At 33.8% G+C, this 23,116-nt stretch overlaps 1 protein-coding gene and 1 pseudogene across 1 annotated transcript; one reads left to right on the top strand and one right to left on the bottom strand.

The window, feature by feature from the left end:
• Nucleotides 1–656: 656 nt before the first annotated feature.
• LOC113100289 (GTPase IMAP family member 8-like) lies at nt 657–15,309 on the top strand (annotated as a pseudogene).
• A 2,497-nt stretch (nt 15,310–17,806) lies between these two features.
• Nucleotides 17,807–18,958, bottom strand: LOC113100293 (GTPase IMAP family member 2-like). Its single transcript, XM_026265081.1, has one exon. It carries the CDS (start codon nt 18,932–18,934, stop codon nt 18,203–18,205), a length of 732 nt encoding a protein of 243 aa, XP_026120866.1. The 5' UTR covers nt 18,935–18,958; the 3' UTR covers nt 17,807–18,202.
• Nucleotides 18,959–23,116: the final 4,158 nt, after the last annotated feature.

Here is a 23,116-nt window from a genome sequence, read left to right as displayed (position 1 = left end):
TTTTAATTTAGTAAATTGTATTAACTCATGTAAATATATAATACAACTGATATTTAAGTAATAGTGGTGCAAGTTTGAGTCTTTGACTTTAAAACAATAATATGACATATATTTTTTTTGAATATCAACTAATATTTGTTTCATAATCGTCTCACTTCAGCAATAATCTTTGAATATTAAAATGTTTAGTTGTTTTTGCACTCAAGTATCATCAACAGTAATTAGTATATATAAAATGCTTTTTATATTTTTAAGTGTGTTTATGTCAGTATAATGCTTTATACATGGAAACAGTACATACTGTATATGCAAACGGATAGAGAGTCATGCAAAATAAAGAAAATGAGTGAGAGACATGTAAGAGAAGAAAGCTCAAAGAGCTATTCATGTGACCATTATATTGAGTATGAAAAGAAGACCCCCCCCCCCCAAAAAAAAGGTAAATGAATGAATGAATGAATTTGTCAAACAATCTAGAGAGTTGCACCAAACATGTCCAACAACTTTTCATGCCAATAATTTTGTTAACAGTAGTATTTCTGCTTTAAATAAAATGAAGATTAAAAGATGATCACTGGAATGTTTTTAATCTAAATGTAACTGTATGAATGCATAATTGTGTTACATATTAATACTTTTTTTACAATTTTTTGTAGGGTCTGATCTGAGGATCGTTCTTCTGGGTAAAAACAGGATCAGGAAAAAGTGCAACAGGAAACACTATACTAGGAAGAAAAGCCTTTGAAGTTGATGATTTTATCAAATCTACCAATACATTGTGTGAGAAACAGGTAGGAGTGGTTGGTGGAAAGACCATCTCTATAATAGACACTCCCGGACTGTTTAACACAGCTATGGATAAACAACAAGTGAAAGCTGAAATAGAAAAGTCTACAGAGATGTCCTCTCCTGGTCCTCATGTGTTTCTGCTGGTGCTAAAGCTGGGAGTGAGATTCACAAAAGAGGAGAGAGACACGGTGCAATGGATTCAGGAGAACTTTGGAGAAGAAGCTTTGCACCGTACCATCATTCTGTTCACTCACGCTGATCTGCTGAAGGGAAAACCTCTGGACGAGTACATTGAGAAAAGCAAATATTTACTGAAAATTGTTGAGAGCTGTGGAGGCAGATATCACTCATTCAACAATGAGGACAGAAACAATCAAGATCAGGTCACAGAACTTCTGAAGAAGATCAACTCAGTGATGAAGAAAAATAAAATGATGCATTACAGTTTTGAGATGTTTAAAACCACTCAGATGAAGAAGGAAGGAAATTGGGCAAAGACATGTGCAGTTGCAGTTGCAGGGCTTGGATTTCTAGGAGCAGTTACAATAGTAGGCATGATATCTGCTAACAGAGCAGCTGCAGGAAGTGCAAAAGAAACTTCAGAAAAAGCAGCATTAAAAGCTATAGATAAAGTTTTAGCTGCTATAGAAAAAGCAGTGAAAACTACAGGAGAAACGGTTACAAAAAAAGCAGTAGCAGCTGTAGAAAAAGCAGCAGAAGAAGCTGCAGAAAATGCAATAATGACTTCAAAAGAAGTAGGATTAGAATCTGTAGAAAGGGCTTTATTTGCTATAGAAAAAAACAGTAGAAGCAACAGGAGAAGCAGTTACAAAAAAAGCAGTAGCAGCTGTAGAACAAGCAGTAAAAAACTGCAGGAGAAACAGTTTCCAAAAAAAGCAGTAGCAGCCGTAGAAAAAGCAGTAGAAACTGCAGGAGAAGCAGTTATGAAAAAAGCAGCAGCAACTGTAGAATATGCAGTAGAAACTGCAGCAGAAACAGGTACAAAAGAAGTTGCAGCAACTGTGGAAAAAAACAGTTAAAACTGCAGGAGAAACAGTTACAAAAAAAGCAATAGCAATGGTAGAAAAAACAGTACAAATTGCCGGAGAAGAAGTTACAAAGAAAGCAAAAGAACAGTAGAAAAAGCAGTAGAAACAGCAGGAGAAGCAGTTACAAACACAGCAGTAGCAGCTGTAGAAAGTGCAGCAGGGACAGCAAAAGGAGTAGTTACAGGTCTGTCAGCAGTAGCAGCAGCAGCAGCGGCCCGGTCTGCAGCAGCCGCAGGGAAAGTGGCCTCATCTGGAAGAGTAGCGATAGTAGCTGCTGTAGCTGCAGCATTTGGAGGAGCAGCTGTTACACTAATATCAGCCCTGAAACGGTAAAACTATACAACGCTTCAGTTTTAGATTAAGAACCTTCAGGGCTGTACTGTAAATGGACTGTAATTGGACTGTACTGTAATTTTTTCCTACATTTTGGAGCTTTAACTGCACCTTTACTAAATGAAAATAATAGTTTTGTTTGAAGTCACTATTTTGATGACTAGCATTTTGCTTTTAGTTTGGCTCTTGATGCTTGACTTTTTCTCTGGCTGCTAATAGTGCACTTAGAAAACACATATGTTGTGGAAAAGAAATGCTGGTTTGTGGATTAGTTTAATCATTCTCTGCTATGATCTTCAGATATTTAATGTCTTTTATTTGCAGTTGATATGTTTCAATGGCTGACATCAGATCACTTATTTTTGCAGTAAGTTGTTAACTGGAACATGACTGAAACATTTGAAATAAAACAATTATTTACAATTGTAATATATGAACTATGAAATAAAATAATTATTTATTTGGTTGAACTAAGAAATGGTAAATGGACTGCATTTATATAGCGCTTTCAACAGACCACATGGCCATCCAAAGCGCTTTACAAGTTGCCTCACATTCACCCATTCACACACTGACTGTGGTGTCAGCCATTCAAGGCGCCATCCAGCTCGTCGGGAGCAGCTGGGGTTAGGTTTCTTGCTCAAGGACACCTCAACACTTGGTCAGGTGGAGCAGGGGATTGAACCACCAACTTCTGGTTTGTAGACAACCTACATGAACCACTGAGCCACTGCCGCCCCAAAAGAAAATAAGTCAAGGTTAAACGCACATGAACTTTGGGACTGAAGTTTGCCACACATTCATGAAGTTATTTCAAATAAACTTCAAATAACATTATTAACAATTTGTCAAGTTTGTCAAAAATAAATAAATAATATATAATTAAAATATATATATATATATATATATATATATATATATATATAATATATAGTATATATATTTTCTTTTTTTTTTTTACAGTGATTCACAATGGCTTACTAAACAGAGTGGCATATCCCAAAGCAACTATGGTCACAAGTTGCGTAATTTCAATTGTAGTTGAACTATGCTTGGAAATGCATCCTGATCAGTTACTGTGGTGGTAGATGTCACTGAATACTTACAGTAAGGATGGTTTCATTGTTAATTTCTGTTTGTGTAAACAAAATAAAACTTTTTTTTCAGCTGCCTTATTCCTTATTCCAACAATCAGGTGAGGGGTGTTGTAGTGTATTTACACACTGACAAAAATCACACTAAATTCAAACAAATTAGAGGGAACATGTCTGCAATTATCAGAAATATATTTAAAAAAACAATGAGTGTTAGAGAAGATTAGGATGTCAGTACATAAGTTAAGCAATAGCTTGGCACAACTTCTAGCTCTGTGCATCTTAACTTCATTGAAGTTTTTTTTATGTAAAAGTTGTGAATTTATTATCTGCAGGATCAACAAGCACTGAGTATTCAATTTCAAACATAATTTAGTTCAGACGATAAATGTTTGAAATACATTCACCTAGCCATGTTACTAGCTATAATTCCATGAGATTTGAGTTAAAGTGACGATTTAGTTTTTAGTTATTTATTACACATTAAGCGTTGAACCGTGTTTGCAGTGTACTCTACTACTCAACATTTTATTATTATTATATATTATAATTATTATTTAAAAAAAAATGATAATTAAAAAATTTAATTTATTCATATTATAGGAAGATGAAAGTCTATTTAGAAAAATTATGGAAAAACTCTATGCTGGTTATACCTTGCAGATTTCTAACAACAAATTCAACTAGAAAAATAAGTTTGTTGAGACAAACTTTAACTTGGCTTGAGAAAGCCTGACCAGAAAGTTTGAAGAAGTTTAAATAAGTTAAAACTTTAGAGTAGTTAGATTTGATAAATTAATTGTAAGAAAGAAAGATGATAGATAGACTAGTTTGAAAGAATGTTAGATAAATAGATAGATTTATATATTAAGAACATGTCACTAGCATGATTAGCGAGTGACTAGCATGTCGTTAGCATGATAAACAAGTTACTAGCATGTCGCTAGCGTGTTCTTAGCATGATTAGCAAGTGACTAGCATGTCGCTAGCATGATTAACAAGTTACTAGCATGTTGCTAGCATGTTTTTTGCATGATTAGCATTTTACTAGCATGTTTTTAGCATGATTATCAAGTGACTAGCATGTCACTAGCATGTTTCTAGCATGATTAGCATGTTACTTGCATGTTTCTAGCATGATTAGCATTTTGTTAGCATGTTGCTAGTATGTTTCTAGCATATTAACATGTTGTTATCATGTCGCTACCATTTTTCTAGCACTAGTAGCATGTTGCTATCATTTTGCTAGCATGTTTCTAGAATGATTAGCAAGTTACTAGCATGTTTGCTAACATGACTAGGATGTCACTACCATGTTTCTAGCATGATTAGCATGTTGCTAGCATGTTTCTAGCATGATTAGCATGCTAACATGTCGCTAGCATGTTTCTAGCACGATTAGCATTGTCGCTAGCATGTGCTAGCATGATTAGAATGCTAACATTTCGCTAGCATGTTTCTAGCATAATTAGCATGCTACTAGCATTTGTTGGTAGCATGTTTCTAGAATGGTAGTTTAATTGAGTCTAGGGCTTCAGGGAGTTTAGACTTGACATTTTGGCTTGTGCACTAATGGGCCACCGTAGTCTTGGCTCAATTTGAGCACTCTGCAATGTAAATGGGGTATGGCATAGACATCATTTAGTAGACCCCATCGAACGCTACTGCCTATTGGCACGAACGAGCCATGGAGCCGCCATCTTGGACCGGTCGACAGCTCCACTCAGTGTAACTTGTTGTCAGGTGCAATGAGCTGTCATCGCATTAAATTAATCATATCTCACCGAATACCTAACTGATTTTGATGCGGGTTTTTTTTTTTTGCTGCAAAGGTCATTCATGCAGCTATGAATACAGGACATATGGTTCAGCGTTTTTAATATTCATAATAGGCTTTTACAGTTACATATTATATTCTGATATAAGATATAAGTGAACCAGACGCCCCAAATCTAAATATGTGAGGTAGAATATTTTATAAATCACACACTATAAATATGATAAAAGAAGCAGAACAGATAGTTGCAGTAAAATAAGATATTTTTATATTTTTTATTTATTTTATTTAAGTTGAAGAAACAATTTATTTATAATTTGTGACACATACTCTGCTCTCTGGTTCTCTTTTTTCTCTCTCTCTCCTCTCTCTCTCTCTCTCTCTCTCATACACACACACACACACACACACACACACCACACACACACACTCTCCTGTGACTGTTGACACCTGAGGAGCTTGTATTGCTGAAGCTTGGGCGGATCACCCTCTCTGCAGCTCTCAACACCTTATAATAAGAATACAAATAATACATATTATATAGCGCTTTACACAGTACTCAAATACACTTTAAAGAACAGAGAAAATATGAAAAAAGCAACCTTAATACATTACTTCCTGGATATCACGTGCGCAAACACAATAACAGTTATGTTCTGTCGAACAATGTATGTATTAACTTCAGATTGGATTGTGTTGGTAATAGGCACTTAACCTTACCTAACGCTAAAGTAAGTTTCGTGCATCTAACAAGTGCTTTTTCGAACTTCTTTCTGATCTGAATAGTAATAGTAAGTTATGTGGGAAAACACTTGAGTTGAGCGAGGGAGATAACGTACATAGTCTAACTAACATCAGCTAGCTACGATTTCAGTACAGTACTATCAAAGATCCTTGCTCCATCTCAATTAATCTGGATTTAGGACAAACATACTTGCGATGGTTCCGCCGATTAGAACAGGAAAATTCTGCACAGTGCTCTGGTATCTTAACTGCTGCTACGCAGCGAAACTAGGGGTACGACCGGATCAAGATGGAGGCCGCAAATCTCATCGCCCAGCGGCCATAGGGCATCTACCTATATGATGTCTATGGGGTATGGGGTTTTTATGATTTTTAATATTAAGTTTTAAAGAAAACTGAGTCAAATCAGTCTGAAAGATATAGCACACCAAAGTCAAAACAGTCTGAAAAAGTCTGACCAGAGTTTGGAGTTTGTAGAGTTAAAGCTCTCGAGAGGAGTTAGATGTTTGAAAATTTTGGGTCAGAAGAAGAAGAACAAGAAGAAGTTTAAATAGGATTTCAGTAAGTTTGGCTTTCTCAAGCCAACTTAATAAAGTGAATGATTATCCTTAGTAATAAATATATATATAATATAATATATATATATATTATATATATATATATATATATATATATATATATATATATATATATCTTTCAAACAACACTCCCAGATCTATATAGCTCACTGCAAAGCCACATATCCCAATGTACTGATGATATTAACAATTGGATGTGTTGTAATTTCAGTTGAAAAGAAAAAAAAAGACAAAATGGAAGTCATGACAATAATGTTACTTAAAAAAAAAAAACATACAATGATTACAAACTTCAGATGATTCTGTTGTTATGTCCACAGATGTCGTTTTTGCATTCAGTTTTGTATATGTTTGAATACCTCATAGCAGTCGTTTTGTGATTTGTGTCCTCTGAATGACTCTCACGAATGCTTTTTCCAGTCTGCGTTGTGTTCATTTGGTTTTCTTTCCACTACATTTGTTCTTTTGTTAATAATAATCAGGCGTAATAAGCCTTACAAGACAATGTATTTTTTTTAACCTCTTACAAAAGCAATGTTGGTTCGCACGGGTGGGAAGTATATTTTATTTACATTTTACAGCAAAGCTATTCATAAACACAACTGTCAGTGCATTGATTTCATATTTACTGACCATCGCTGTATGTGGAACAATTTCAGGATGTGGTCGAAGGGTTTATGAATATGGAGTCAATGTTAGTTTTAGTTCTTTGAGAATTACTGTAGATGAGAAAAATAATTGCTGCTGAGCTGTTCTTTAAAACCAGTTTTAGATTCAGGTCTTTCTTTTCAACGTACAGATCTTCTTAAGCTCCTTTGTGTGACACTCAAATGTACATAGGAAATACATCATTATCAGAGGTGGGTAGAATACCCAAAACACTGTGCTAGTCTGAATAGTTACTTGAGTAAGAGGATAAAAAACTACTCAAGTTGTTAGTTACTAATTACTTTGGATCATATACTGCATATATATAGTCTTTTTTATTTAGATATATAGATACATTTTATGTAATGTATGTGTGTTCTTAAAAAACAAAAAAAAACAAAAAAAAAACTCAACCTTTACTCTTTATTATATGTTATATATTATTATATATTATTATTATTATTATATCTATATCTATATTATATTATATAACCTCTGACACAGAGAAGAGTGAAAACTCACTTGAATGCTAATTACTGAACATCTGACATAACAAACCAAATGAACTGCTTCAGATGACTCAGCGTGAGCGGTAGGGAACTGAATGAATCATTCAAACTGATTCACGAAAAATTCACTGGTTTGCCAACAGGTTTGATCAAGCATTTAATCTTAATATTAATCTTAATCGTAATCTTCTCACTACTGTGTGTGCACTTGGATGGGTTAAATGCAGAGCACCAATTCTGAGTATGGGTTACCATACTTGGCAAATTTCATGACTTTAACTTTCACTTTCACTTTCACTTTAATCAGAATTGACTCAAAAGAATGAATCATTCGCGAATGGGCATTGATAACTTTTATTGCATTAAGATAAAGTAACGAGAGGAACGTGGGCCTACAGTAACAAAGGAAAAGTACAGATTTTTTCACTAAAAATTTACTTAAGTAAGAGTAAAAGTACCCATCTTTAAATATACTCCAAAAGTATTAGATACCCAAAAGATTTACTCAAGTAAATTTAAAGAAGTAAATGTAACTCGTTACTACCCACCTCTGATTATTACTGAATTTAATGTTATGTGTTTATAATAGTTACTTCTCATATGAATGGCTTAAGTATTTCAATTTGAAAACATTCATGAACTTTCCCACATTCCCAAATTTAGCACATAAGGTACATGACCAAATGCATGAACTATTTTCTATCATAAATAAAAAGTTGTTCAAAGGGGGAAATTAATTTGAAGAATTATTATAGGGCGATTAAATGTTAACAAAATTTTATGTTAAGTTATAATAGAGTCTGGAAGAGTAGCTACAGCATTTGGAGGAGCAGCTGGTACATTAATATCAGCATTGAAACTGATATAAAAACTACTAACAACTCTAAGTTTTAGATTGGTCTTATTTGAATAGGATTTTCACACTGAACACAGAGTTATTTATTTATGGCTTATAATATGGAATCAAAATTCAAGTGCATAAATAATTCTTCAATTGATTTAGCTGTGTGAGAAATGTGTTTACAATGTTCATGCACTCAACCTGAATTCAAATACATTTCCCAACACAACTAAAGTTGAAACCATGAACATTTTAAAACATTCAAGTCTTTTATTCTTCATTTGTAAAGATTGCATATAGTTTGAGCTTTTGAACCCACAGACCCATATTGTTCTGTGTTTTTTATCAGTTCTGTTTGCTCATTGGTTTGTTCATGTCAGGTGACCCTCATTGTCTATTATAAGTAGTCATGTTTTTGCCATTGTCCCTTGTCCTGAATTAATGTTGTAACCTGCTGTCGGTGAGTCTAGTCTGTTCATGCCACGTCAAGTTTGTTCACGTCAAGTCTATCAAGTCTTTAGTTTTGATTATGTTTGGATGTCTGGATTACTTGTAAATAAACTGCACTTGTGTTCTCACTACACTCGCCTTCAGTGGACTCTTTTTATATGTTTAGGGAACAAAATGTAATTTTACCAGCTCTTTACCATGCAAAATTACATTCAGAGCCAATATATTATTTGTAAATTTCTCTGATATATGTAAATAATTTGTTAATTAATACATACATAGCAGTTTTTAAATTGTATTAAACCCACAAATATTTAGGAACAAACAATAAAACATGGTTTATATTGAATACAGATAATACAAGGAGTAGAAGAGTTTTTTTTATTGTTTTCTACCCTTTATTTCATGTGAAGTCTGCATCTCCCTTTTTTCAGTGCACACATCCAGCAATCAGTGTTAAACTGATGAATATAGCACATCAACGATAATGTTAGCGTTAGAGGCAAAGTTATTATATGAAGTTTTATATGATTATTATATAAATATCAAAAATCATGTGTTTTTTTTAATTATGTAACCATTTATTGTGCTTTATGGTGTTAGTTAGCTGTACTTATTAGCAATTTTTTTTTACTTAATCAAAATAACCCAAGTGCAGTTTGGGTAAAGTAATTGGAATTCACACAAAAAAAAAAAAAAAAAAAAAAAACATGATTTCTGAGAATTGTTAAAAACTGAGTTATATGTTTCTGTAAATTAACTCTTCATATATAAAATTCATGCCATCCATCCATTTAATTTATTAATATTACAGGAAGATGAAAGTCTATTTAGAAAAATAATGGCAAAACACTGAACTCTGTGCTGGTTATACCTTGCAGATTTCTGACAACAAATTCAACAAAATGAATGATTGCAGAGTCCTACGTGGCACAGTCCATGCACCTGTTCAATTTGTATATGCACATACAATGCATACAAACTTCAGATGATTCTGTTGTTATGTGCACAGATGTCGTTTTGCATTTGTTTGAAAACCTCATAGCAGTCGTTTTGTGATTTGTGTCCTCTGAATGACTCCCACAAATGCTTTTTCAAGTCTGCGTTGTGTTCATTTGGTTTTCTTTCCACTACATTTGTTCTTTTGTTAATAATAATCAGGCGTAATAAGCCTTTCCGCACAATGTATTTTTTTTAACCTCTTACGAAAGCAATGTTTGTTCTCACGGGTGGGAAGTATATTTTATTTGCATTTTACAGCAAAGCTATTCATAAACACAACTGTCAGTGCATTGATTTCATATTTACTGCCCATCACTGTATTTGGATTGTATGTGGAACAATTTCAGGATGTGGTTGAAGAGTTTATGAATATGGAGTCAATGTTAGTTTTAGTTCTTTGAGAATTACTGTAGATGAGAAAAAATAAATGCTGCTGAGCTGTTCTTTAAAACCAGTTTTAGATTCAGGTCTTTCTTTTCAACGTACAGATCTTCTTAAGCTCCTTTGTGTGATGCTCAAATGTACATAGGAAATACATTATTATTGGATTGTTGGTTGTGTGTTTTTAATAGTCACTACTCGTATCAATGGCTTAAGTATTTCAATATACACTTTCCCACATTCCCAAATTTAGCACATAAGGTACATGAACAAATGCATGAACTCTTTTCTATCATAAATAAAAATGTAGTTCAAAGGGGGAAATTAATTTGAAGAATTATTATTGGGGGTTCAAAAATTAATATAATTTTATGTTAAGTTATAATAACATGCTAGCTTCTTTAAATGTTGAGCAGCGTTATTATCAGAGTGTTAACTGTCTACTTCCTTGACTTTTCAAACCTCTGTATGTATATCAGCTGAATGAAACCATGTTAATGTGTCCAATCACAAACCTTGTTTGCCCAGTCATCTGAACAGCCGTACTCTAGATGCCCAAAGCGAGATTATAGTTTCATTTTGCTTCAGTAACACAACACACTGCTGAGTGATTTTCATCAATTTTCGAGTCCACAGAATCATATTTACCACAACAAAGGTAAGACATAACTGGCACATTGATATTAAAACTATTAATAATTATCACCTATATCAATTATAAATACATGTCTGCCAATCCTTTGCCATTATATCAAACCTTATTCAGCAAAAGTTATTTTAATTTCATGCAGGAATTTTGCTGCTGGAGACTGAAATAAAAGACAGACTGAGAAATGGCAGATAAACGTCAAGGTGAGGTAATACCTTATACAATACTGTTTATACTGCTTGCATACTTAAAATATATCATGATGAAAACAGCAATTAACAGCAAATTAAAAAAAAAATTGTAGTGGCTTAATCTGTGCTTTTAAAATAATTTAACATAGCTTGAGCTTTATATAACAGCCCCTAGATAAGGTCTCTTCACTTCCTTTGAGGGCTGGATTATCAATTTGAAGATTTGAGGTGGGTCAGGGATAAGGGGGTTGTCCTGATTCATTGGAAAATACATATTCGGCAGTACACAGGATTAACAACAGTAGCATCCATAAAAATCATCAAATTTTTATAGGGTTAAATTAAATTCTTCTGACATCAGCCACTAGTAAATGTGACCATGTATGTCTCCTTAATACAGCAGTTAAATGAAAAAAAGAAGAAAGAAACTGCCATGGTTTTATAACAAAATGTAACTTTATTCCTGTACTTCCCAAATAAATTTAATACAATCTACATGACAATATTATTCAATATGAATATACCTTATTTGTGTTAAAAAAGAACATTAGTGTTACTACAGTACATCCATGGAAAATATTCATGGCACTATATTTATTTTCTTCTTCTTCTCTCATCAATCCTGTTGGCAGTGTATAGGCTGTTTCTGATTCTGAACTAGTTTAGTTATAGAGTGTTATGTGGCTTTCAACAGATATGTGTGTGTCTAATTTAAATGTTTCTCACGGGATGTGAGAATGTACTTAGGTTTTTACATGTACGCTCAGCCTATGCATACAGCTAAAAGCACAACCTTTCAAAGTATACTCAGTTTGATAATCATCATCATTGGTATTTATTACATTGCATGAGTGTGGCTCAGAGGAAAGGACAGTTTGTTGCTAAAAGATGTGTGACATCATTACATACACATATGCAAAACTCAAATATTACTCAAACTTACTGGCCATCTCAGTGAAAAATAGGATTTGAAATATTCAGATTTGTTCATAAAATAATTAAACCATCATTTTTATTTTTAGATACAATATTCAATTATTGAACAGTTACTCATTTTGAACAAGCTAATAACAAGGTGTATCATCAATGAACATATTATTATTGAACAAATGCAACTAGCAACTCACATAAGCTGGGCACTTCTGTCCAACTTCCTCCAGGGCCAGGGAAATATAATATATTATAATTAATATAATATAATATAAAACACTGTAATAAAATTGTTTAATTGTTTAAATATTAATATACTATAGATATGGTTTTCGTGCAATTAGCAAGCCATTTAAAGATTTCTTTGAAGCATATTTCCTACATTACTTCTTCTTTTTTTCAGTCATTGTATTATACAGTTAATTGTGCTTTTATGCCCTGCAAACACAAAAAAAAAACTACCAGAAATAGTCAGCACAAAACACATTCTAGTAAGTGAGAGTTACCCAAGATAACTGGTTTTACACAGTTACCCACCTGAGAATAATTGACAGATTCAATGCTAGGCTCCCCGTCACTACTAGCATATCGCCACCTACAGGTGTGGAGTTAAACTGCAGAGAAAGTTTTGTCCTTGAATAGACATTAGAAAGGACATGAGTGTGTGGATGTTAAATGGCAATGTCAGTCTGATTTGTATATTTTATGTCAATGTTTTATGTCAATATCAGGTCTTCTGAACATAATGTACCCACTGGGACACATTTCAAAAGGAGATGTGGCAAATCGATGCTGTCTGATGTCTCAGTTAAGAGAAAATGCTACTTAACCTCTTAGCCTGAACCCCGACGCCCTCATCCTCAATGCCCCTCAATTCGCACGTGTCAGTGTTTATGAATAGATTAAATGAAACGGGACAAATTGAATCTTGACAAACTATGTATCATTATAAAGATCTAAGCCTCAAGCATCGACAACAGATCGCTGTTTTTCAATGGAAAGCTTATAAAGACTGTATTTGCTACATTTGTGTAAGCATTACACATAAAAACATGAGCAATGGAAACGCTGTACATACCAGATCCGTCGTAATAACGAGTCATAAACACATCCACAGCTGTAAATCCCGTTTCAGTTAGGAAGGTAAGGGTTCACTGAACGACATCTCATGAAGCACGTTTAGTCCAACGAATCAATAATGTTGTAATATGGATCATAATTTCTTTGTTTTCGTTTCAGTTCATCAGCGACAGAACTGTTTGTGTCCGCTATGGAATAACTCACGGTCAGAAACTGTGTCTTTGTAGTAAAAACACGGCATGGTTTTGCAGCGTACAGTGTCACAAACAGAATGAGGCGATCCATCGGAAAAAAAAGTGAACTAAAGATAGTTTATTTGAATTTTGGCGCTCTCTGAGGGCTTGTGATGCGCTCTGACGCACCTGTCAGCAGCTTATAGCAATCGCCATTTTATTTGATTTATTTTTCAACAGTTTTTATAAATGTGAGAGTGTGTTTTATGTTAAATGTGAATGTAGCTGCATGATTACCATCTGTTTGAGTGCAAATCAGCCCAAATCAGCTCGCAATTACTGTATGATCACGGCTATCAAAGTGAACGCGTCTATATGAATAGAAAGAGTGGATTATTTACTTTGGCACATTTGTGTTATTACCATCTGTATAAGTGGCCATCAGCACATCAGCACTTATTTGCATCGTAATTCATTGTAAAAGATGCATTTCTATTAATCTCAGGATGTTCTGTAATTGGCAAACAAAGTTAAACCTTTTTTCTAACTCAAATTATTCTTATTGTATTTTTCTAGTGCTCAAATATTCACTTATATGATGTCTAAGTTTCTGTCTAGTGTTTTATAATGGAAAAAAATAAACTATGCAGTGGTATGTTTACTGACTAAATAGTGTTTAGAAGTCTTCAATGCAGTTGGTAAATTTATTTTAATATATTTGGGGGGTGGGGGGTCAAGACATAAATAAACATATTCGCAGGAGTCTCATATTTTATGATATCTTATTCAGATTTGAAACAGAAACTCATGAGACATGTGGCTTTCAATCCATTACTTTTCTAGATTATTCCAGGACTGATTTCATGTATTTTTATATCAAATAAAAAATATTTGTGTATATAAGTGTGGTGAAAAAAAATCAAGGCACTTCAGTGTCTATAACTTTTAATATTTTTGAGCATTATCAAATCTGGTTGATAAAAATGAAAGTCCAAAGGGTCTTCCTTACCAAAATTATGTTTGTAACACACTGAAGTAGTAGAGCACTTTCAGCTGTGAGTCCCATAATGGGGAGTCAGATTAACAGGTTAAACTCAATCAGGCTGACAAAGAGTTCATATTATGCAATAAATATCAATCAAACACATATCACTGATGTCAGTGTGCCTGCATATATATTAAACCAATTTCAGTATTAGTATTAACTTTATATTTTCACCCAATTTCCTCTGGAAGAAACTGCTGTCCAAACTGACCTTAAAATTATGTTACACAGCATCTTGATTAAGTTTTGATTATTATTTGACATCAAATTCATTTTAATAAAGCTGCACATGGGTCCTCACTCCACTGACCCCTTAATCACAATCGTGGAGACATTTTAATCATCCACGATCAAAAATCATTATATTGCACAACCCTAGTCAAAACTCATCACAACTCTTACAAATTTTTTTTCACATTGTAACAGATCTGAGGATCGTTCTTCTGGGTAAAACTGGATCTGGAAAGAGTGCTTCAGGAAACACAGTCTTGGGCAGAGATGAATTCACAGTGAAAAACTCTCTGATGTCAGCTTCAATGACTTGTCTTGAGAAGAAAGAAGCAATTGTTGATGGACAAAGTGTATCAGTTACTGACTGTCCTGGCTTGTTCGACACTTCAGTCAGTAATAAAGAACTACAGACTTTAATAGAGAAGTGTATACATCTGTCTGCTCCTGGTCCTCATGTCTTCTTGCTGGTTTTGAGATTAGGTGTAAAATTCACAGAAGAGGAGAAAAACGCTGTAAAATGGATTCAGGAGAACTTTGGAGAACATGCTGTAAAATACACCATTGTTCTGTTCACTCACGCTGACGAACTGGATGGTAAACCTGTAGAGCTCTACATCAGCAAAAGCACTGAGCTACAACAGTTAATTCAGACCTGCTATGGCAGATATCATGCATTCAACAATGAGGAGAGAGATAACCGAGATCAGGTCATAGAACTGCTGAAAATGATCGAAAAAATGATAATTTTTAATGGAGGAAATCCCTACACCAATGACATGTATAAAGCAGCCCAAGAAAAGATTAAGAGGAAGTAGAAAAATGCAGGAAAGAGAGGATTAACATCAGAAACAGCACCCAGTATTTATGACTGTCCAGATCAGGAATAGTGGAATAGTTTTATGAGACTTATTAAGGAATTGTACAAGATACAGTTGTTATTTTAAGACTTGATTATTTTCTGCCTGTCAAGAATATTTCAAAATAATTATAACTGAGCTAATACATTGTACATGATTCATTATATATATATTTTCAACAGCAGTTTTTGGTGAATGTATTAGACTTCCGATAGGGAAATAATGAGAAGAATAACAAAGTGCAGTAAAATGTAAAACTGTTTGCATTACAAACCAGTGTGTTCATAATTGAGATAATACATTAAAGTTATGTGCTAAGACACACCAGCTTTCATTATCAAGCAGATGAGACCAGAAAACAGGCACATTACATTTACAATGAGGTAGATAAGAAAAAATACATGTTTTGATGGTCTCTAAATTTTACTGCTTACTTCCACTGAGTCTCTGTATTATTTTTGACTGATCTAGGTAATACTGAATGCCATGCTAATTCAGCCTAACCATTAAAATATGTTTGTTTTACATTTTCTCTTTTTATATTCTCTGTAATGTCAACTGTGAGTAAAATATATAAAAATAAACTGAGCTTCATGCTTTTCCAAAAGTCAGTGGAATTATTATTTTTTTTTTAATTCAAGTTGTCTTTTACAATCTGCATTTGTCTGAATAAAAAAAAATAAATTGAACATGCATAGGAATGGTTTAATATGGCAAATATGCTGCCATACAAGTTCTCACCAATGAAACCAGACCCCAACCTGGAACTGCGCCAAAGCATTTCAAATCACCTTATTTATAAATGTATTATTTTGTAAAAATGAAAACACAAATTAATAAACATGAACATAAAATAAATGAAAACAACAACAACACACACAAACCACTATGTCAGTGGTTCCCAGCCATGTTCCTGAACACTGCATATTTAGTCTCTCCATTATCTGATACAGTTCAGGTCCTGGAGTCTGTGCTAATGAGCTGATGATCTGAATCAGGTGTGTTTGATCAAGGACACATGGAAAACAGGCTGGGTTCAAAATGCTATCATACTACTCATACTATTTCTACTGTATCCAGTGTGCATGCTGTGCATAGTATGCAAATTTTACATTTACATTTAGTCATTTAGCAAACGCTTTTACCCAATATAATTTATAAATAAAACAGCTCTAAAGAGAACTGGAGTGTATTTACCAATTTGTTGGCAGAGGCTTTTTACATGAACTCTGCCCACCAATGCCTCATGTGTAATGATGTGATGCAGTGAGTAAAACGTGTAGCATGTCCTTGACGAGATCAACACAGGTTTGATTCTGGCTTTTGTCAAACTCTGCTTCTCCTTTTCCTGTCACACCAGATCAGAAAGGCATTTATTTTCTATATAATTGGAAATAAAATGCTTAATTACTGATAATAATACAGTGTTAAGTATTTACTTAGCTGTAGGTCCCAATAAAATGGCATTCATCTAATAAAAGTAATATGATAATTTATGCTCAATATGTTATTGCATACTTTTTTATAATGTACTACAGTATTAAAGTGTAAATGTTGCAATGCTAAAATCTAAAAATAATTTATAATTATTTGCACTTTATTTGCAGAATATATCTCTTTTTCCACTTAGTGTAGCTGACAGATGTTCAGTTAAAGACAGCACGGTGTTGATTCAGTTCTGTCCAATACAGTATGTAAAGTTCATCAATTATGAAAAGTTAAATTGGTCAATAAAGCATTTTTTTTACTAGTATGAAGCCTTATTAACAAGCCTTTGTTTGTTTGTAAGGTAACAACTTTAACAGCTGTGTTGAATTAATGTTCAGTGACAACACTTAAGTATATACTCTGAAACATTTGTTGCTTATTGTATACTGTTTCACACATTTCACACGTTTCGCTAGTGCATCCATAAAGTACAGCATTTTATGACAATTCAAAATGGCCAATATGGGAAAGTCGGATATCATTCAATTCAGCATGCTGCACTGAATCTGAGCTGTTTTATGATTTTGGGACAAACCTCTTCAGCAGTCATAAGCACTAAAATAGCTCAATTTCTCATATCTCCTGACCAGTAGGTGGTGCTGCATGTAGCCTCAGGTGATGCTTATGATGACATGAACCGAGATTTAGACAGAATACACAAAAGTGTGGTGGAGATACAGCCTCACGTCCAATTTGGCGTGCCCTTTGTTGAATTAGTTTGCCTGTTATTAGATAGGGTTTATAAAAAGGGTTTTCATAATGCTCTGCCAGCATGGTCTGAAGTTGATTCGAGTCGATTTTGTTAAAAAAGTAGACAAACCATCTTGGACAAGTTTGGAAAAGTAAGTCACCACCCATTTTATACTCTTTATTAGTAGAAATAAAACAGACAAGTCAATTAAAAAGATGAAAAAGAACACAACAGCTTCATATAAATGTAAAAACAACACCAAACAAAGTACTGAGAGCACATAATGAATAACTGAACAAGACCTTAACAACAAAGCATGAGTGAGACAGAAGAAAATTCTTTAAAATGATTTTTGTCTTATAAATTATATATATTTCATGAGGGCACTGGTAATGTATGATGGAGATTTCACCCCTGTAGCTCACTTATACCTAATTACACTGATGCTGTTACAGTGTGTGTGAAACAAAACAAATTTATAATGTCTAAATGTAAATGAAAATCTAATGTGAATTTAAGGCTCTATGGATCAATGTTTATCATAACATTTCTGTAAATGTTTTCAAAATGAAAGTGATGGTTCAGTGATAGAATCTCAATCTTTCCATGACTCATCAGTCTACATGAAAACCGTGAATATGCATGGTTTGTAACATATTTTTTTTAAACATCCTATTCTGCAGATGATTTAATTTTTTTCATTACTACAACAGCTAAACCTACAACACAAATAACCCCTAATGAAATCTTAATTCTCCTTTCCCATTCTTCTCTGTCCTGCTTTGCCCTTCTCTGATTTTCTCTGTCCTCTCTCCGTCTCTGGACTTCTTTAAACATCTCAGTACTGTAGTGCTTTCCTTCATTTTTAAGCACCATTTCATCCATCTTCTCCAGCAGCTCGTTTACCTGATCCTGATTCTGTTTGTCTTCATTGTTGAATGCATGGAATCTGCCGCCACAGCTCATGATAAACTGGCGCAGATCCGGACTCTCCTCTATATGATCCTGCAGTCCATACGATTCATTCAGCTGATCAGCGTGAGTGAACAGAATGATTGTGTGACGTGCAGCTTCCTCTCCAAAGTTCTCCTGAATCCACTGGACCGTGTTTTTCACTTCATCTGTGAATTTCACATCTAGTCTGAAGACCAGCAGAAACACATTAGGGCCAGGATCAGACATTTCCATACATTTTTTTATTTCAGCATTTATTTCTTTTTCTTCAGCTGATGTATCCTGGAGGCCTGGAGTGTCGATTACTGAGATGTTCCTGCTACCCTTTTTTATCTCTTTTTTCTCTGATTGTTGAGTAACTGACTCTGGACTAAAGTCAAGTTTAAACTCCTCTTTTCCCAGGATGGTGTTTCCGGTTGCACTCTTTCCAGCTCCAGTCATTCCCAACATAACAATCCTCAGATCTCCTAGTGTTGGAGAGAAACACTTGTATAAAAAATGATAAAAATACAAACAATATGCTAAAACAACAACAACAACAACAGAATGCTTTGTTTTAGATTTCAAACAGTAAAATTGAGTTTAATATCATATCATTTTTGACATTGTGACCGTGATGCACCAAAACTGAGTGTGATTTCAAAGTTTGAGAGTACAACTCATGTTAACATTAACAATGACAAATACTTCTAAAGCATTTATTAACCTTAGTTCATGTTAATATCAACACTTAATAAAACATTATTGAAATCAAAAGTCATCTTTTATATTATTTATATATATAAATATTAATAAATATTATAAATATAAATATTATTTAATGGAACTGAGCTAACGTGAACTAATGAATAGTTGTATTTTTATGAACTAACATTTACAAAGATGAATAAACTCCAGAACAAATGAATTGATAATTTATTAACTAATGATACCTTGTTGTAAAGTGTTTACAAAAATCTGAAATTTCAGTCAGTTACTCATTTGTGTGGATTAGATTATTCAGAAAAAGTGCAAAATAATGTTATCCTTGATTTCTCAGGTTGTAAAATTGACTTCATGTAGCAATAAAGATTGTTACAATATTATTTAAAGAAATTGCCTGTGCCCCCAACCACTTAGAACAGCCTTTTGTGAAGGTATAACAAGTGGTTTACCTATAGCACTAATGTAGAACATGAAAGAATGTTCTGCATATTATTCTTTTCATTATAGATTTATTTTTATTTTATCTGTTTATACACTTTTATCTGCTCCCAGATTGTGCAGTCTTCACCCTCTCAACGAAGATCATATTTTCTCAGTTGATTAATCTATACATTAGGTCCTATACTCTTCCAAATCTACTTTCAAATGGTATAACTTTTTGACACAGACTGAGGCTGCACAAAGTGTTCAGTTTAAAGTCAGTTTTTTTTGTTAACCTGTGTCATCACATTTTGTTAGAATGCACAGAATGAAATTAGATTTCTAGGTGACTTTCACTGACCTGTGAGTTTAGCCATTTTTCTGGAAATCCTCTTTTGCTGTTTTAGATGTTCAATGAGCAGTTACTTGCGGTGCTCACCACTATCTTCTCTCTCTTGATCTGGATGAATGGCAAATGAATGTAAAGGACTGACTGCTTGTGCTCAGGTTAACTCCCCTTATATGAATAAACAAATGATCATGTTACTGCAGCTGCAAATATGTGGTGATTTAACATTTTAGAGACATCCTCATGATTAATATTATGTTTATATTATGTAATCTAATTGAAACTTTTAATTTAATTAGGTGTATCTTAGACAACTTCTGCTTAGAATAAAATTCATTAAACCACAGTCATTGTGTGTTGGGGGCTTGTCTGTGAATGTCATATAAAATATAACCACATATTCTTATAAATTTGTTATATTATTTTTTATATTTGCCACTGCAATTATATTGCAACCTTATAGCTGTCAAATATCTCCACCTAGTGTTCAAGTCAAATACATCCACACATAGACTTATTTTCCTTCTTATCACAAGTAAACAGTTTTCATAAAAACCAAAAGAAGAGTTACAGGGCTAAAATGACAAATTTCAAAGGGCCGAAGACTTGAAAACAGGTAAGTGGCAAACCAACAGAGGAAAGTCTTTATAAATACTAGCAGCAGGTTTGCCAATATATGACGTCTTTCTAAAGCTCGCTTCCCACCCAGACAGCAACATAGTGTCGGCCCAGATCCGGCCCACATCTGGCCCGCATGAAATCCATGCGGGCCAGATGTGGGCCGAATCTGGACCGAAACTGCTTGCTGTCAGGGCATTAAGTGTTAAACATAGATTTCATGGATGTGTGTTTTTATTTTACACCTTTAAACCCTTCAACCCCACTGCAAAGCCAGTCAATACTAAAAAGATAAAAAGTGTTGCAAGTAACTAGATCTTTAAGTGATTAAGTGCTGATTGAGCATCAATGTTGAACTCTTGCTGTTAACTACCAGAATCACTGACGCAAATAGAAACAACAAGAAAAGTAACGAGAAACACAAGAACTACAACCACCCAACCAGGTCAAGGTGCAGTGGATGATGTTGTTTCATTGTTTCCTTTGAAGTTACCATCAAGCTGATTAGTGTTTGCTTTAGTCAGAGGTGGAGAGTCCAGGGGTCAGAAAGTAAAAGTCCTGCCACATTTTTGCTCCACCCATGAACTCAGCAGCTGATTTCACCAGAGGAGGAAACAAGTCATTCCTTCCAAGTCACAAACTAGTCTCAACTCAAATCCCAAGTCCTCAAAGAGTTAAAGTCAATGAGATAATTAAGAGACTAATTAAATGATGATTGTGCATTGGTGATGAACACCTGCTGTTATTGTGCGTTACAGAGGATCAGATGCTGATGTTTTATTGGTTAAAATTATGCCACCATCATGGAGATCAGTGTTTGCTTCAGTTGGGCTCTTGACCTTTGGCTTCTTGTGTTAGATATTTCTCTGTAAAAGTACATGTGCTGTTATAAAACAGTGCGATCATTGCTTTGCAGAAAACCGTTACTAGCTGCTTTTACATGATGAAGTAATTATTAGGCATCAGCCTGTTTATTTCCAAAACAATTTTATGTATTTATTATTAACAAATGTTCAGTTTTTAAATAACCTACCTTGTGGAACCGTTGGTTTAATCACTATAATGAATACATTTCCTAATGTATGTAATAAATATATATTTTTGAAATCTTTTCCTAATAAGATGCACAGACATCATGACCCAGCATATGAATCTCAACAATGGTGACAATCAACAAAACGCTTCAAGCTGAAGTGCATGCTGGGTAACACCATAGTAAAAACTCCCATCATGCACTGTAGCATGAATAATTATTGTAACCACTGTTGAGGATCATATGATAAGTGCTCATGTCTAAAATCCTGAGCCTGTACAGTTTTTTCCCCCCCCAATATTTAAGCATTACAATAATATTTGTTTAATAGGACTTTTTTTGTAGTTCAGTAATTGCTGAACATAATTTAACAAACCAAAGAGAGACACCTTCATGAAGTTAATTAAAATGTTTTAGATGAAAAAAGGGCAATTCAATTTTCTACTTCAAGCTTTTCATTCAGTAATGTGTTAATGTTTACTACGTAACACAACCGCAAGTGTTTAAAAGCAAATTATTTTGAATTATTACAAAGGTCAAGAGCCCAACTAAAGCAAACACTGATCTCCATGATGGTGGAAGGTTTTTTTTTTTTCTTTTTTTCTTCCAGTTGATTTCATCCAAGGCTGTGCTTAAAGTCAATTGTAGTTCTTGTGTTTCTCTTTTCTTCAGTGATGTTGATTGTTAACAGCAGGTGTTCATCACTAATGCAGAATTATCATTTAATTAGTCACTTAATTATCTCATTGACTTTAACTCTTTGAGGACTTGGGATTTAACTTGAGACTTGTTTGTGACTTGAAAGGAATGACTTGATTCCTCCTCTGGTGAAATCAGCTGCTGGGTTCATGGTTGGAATAAATATATGGCAGGACTTTTACTTTCTGACCCCTGGACTCTCCACCTCTGGCTTTAGTTGAGCTCTTGACCCTGGAATATATAACATCACATAACTTATAAAGGATTTTAAAAGCATGATAAATCACAAGCATTTTGAACTGAATTTAAAAACCAAACGAAACATCAAGAATCAGTGTATGAATCTCAACAATTGTGACAATCGAAAGCTTCGTGCTGCAGTGCATGGTGGGTACCTAGTCTCTGTAAAAAATATTTACAACATTAATAAACAAATTTGTCACATTACCATTTAATAATAGATATGTGTGAAATAGTGTTTAATTAATTGTTTGATTGATTATACAAAGCACTAATGTTTCTAGAAATTATTTCTTCAGATAGACACAAGGTATTTTGAGAAAGTTTTTTTTTTTTTTTTTTTTTCATGCTATGAAAGTCTGTGGGGTTCAAAGTGTATAATATGTGACCCTGGAGCACAAAACCAGTCTCTGGGGTATATTTGTAGCAATAGCCAACAATACATTGTATGGGTAAAAATTTTTGATTTTTCTTTTATGCCAAAAATCATTAGAATATTAAGTAAAGATCATATTCCATGAAGATATTTAGTAAATTTCCAACTATAAATAAATCAAAACTGAATTTT

Source organism: Carassius auratus, unplaced genomic scaffold (assembly GCF_003368295.1).
Source record: "Carassius auratus strain Wakin unplaced genomic scaffold, ASM336829v1 scaf_tig00217227, whole genome shotgun sequence".
NCBI classification, from domain to species: Eukaryota; Metazoa; Chordata; class Actinopteri; order Cypriniformes; family Cyprinidae; genus Carassius; species Carassius auratus.
Note: the sequence above shows the minus strand (reverse complement) of the source record. Positions and strands in the feature narration are given on the sequence as shown.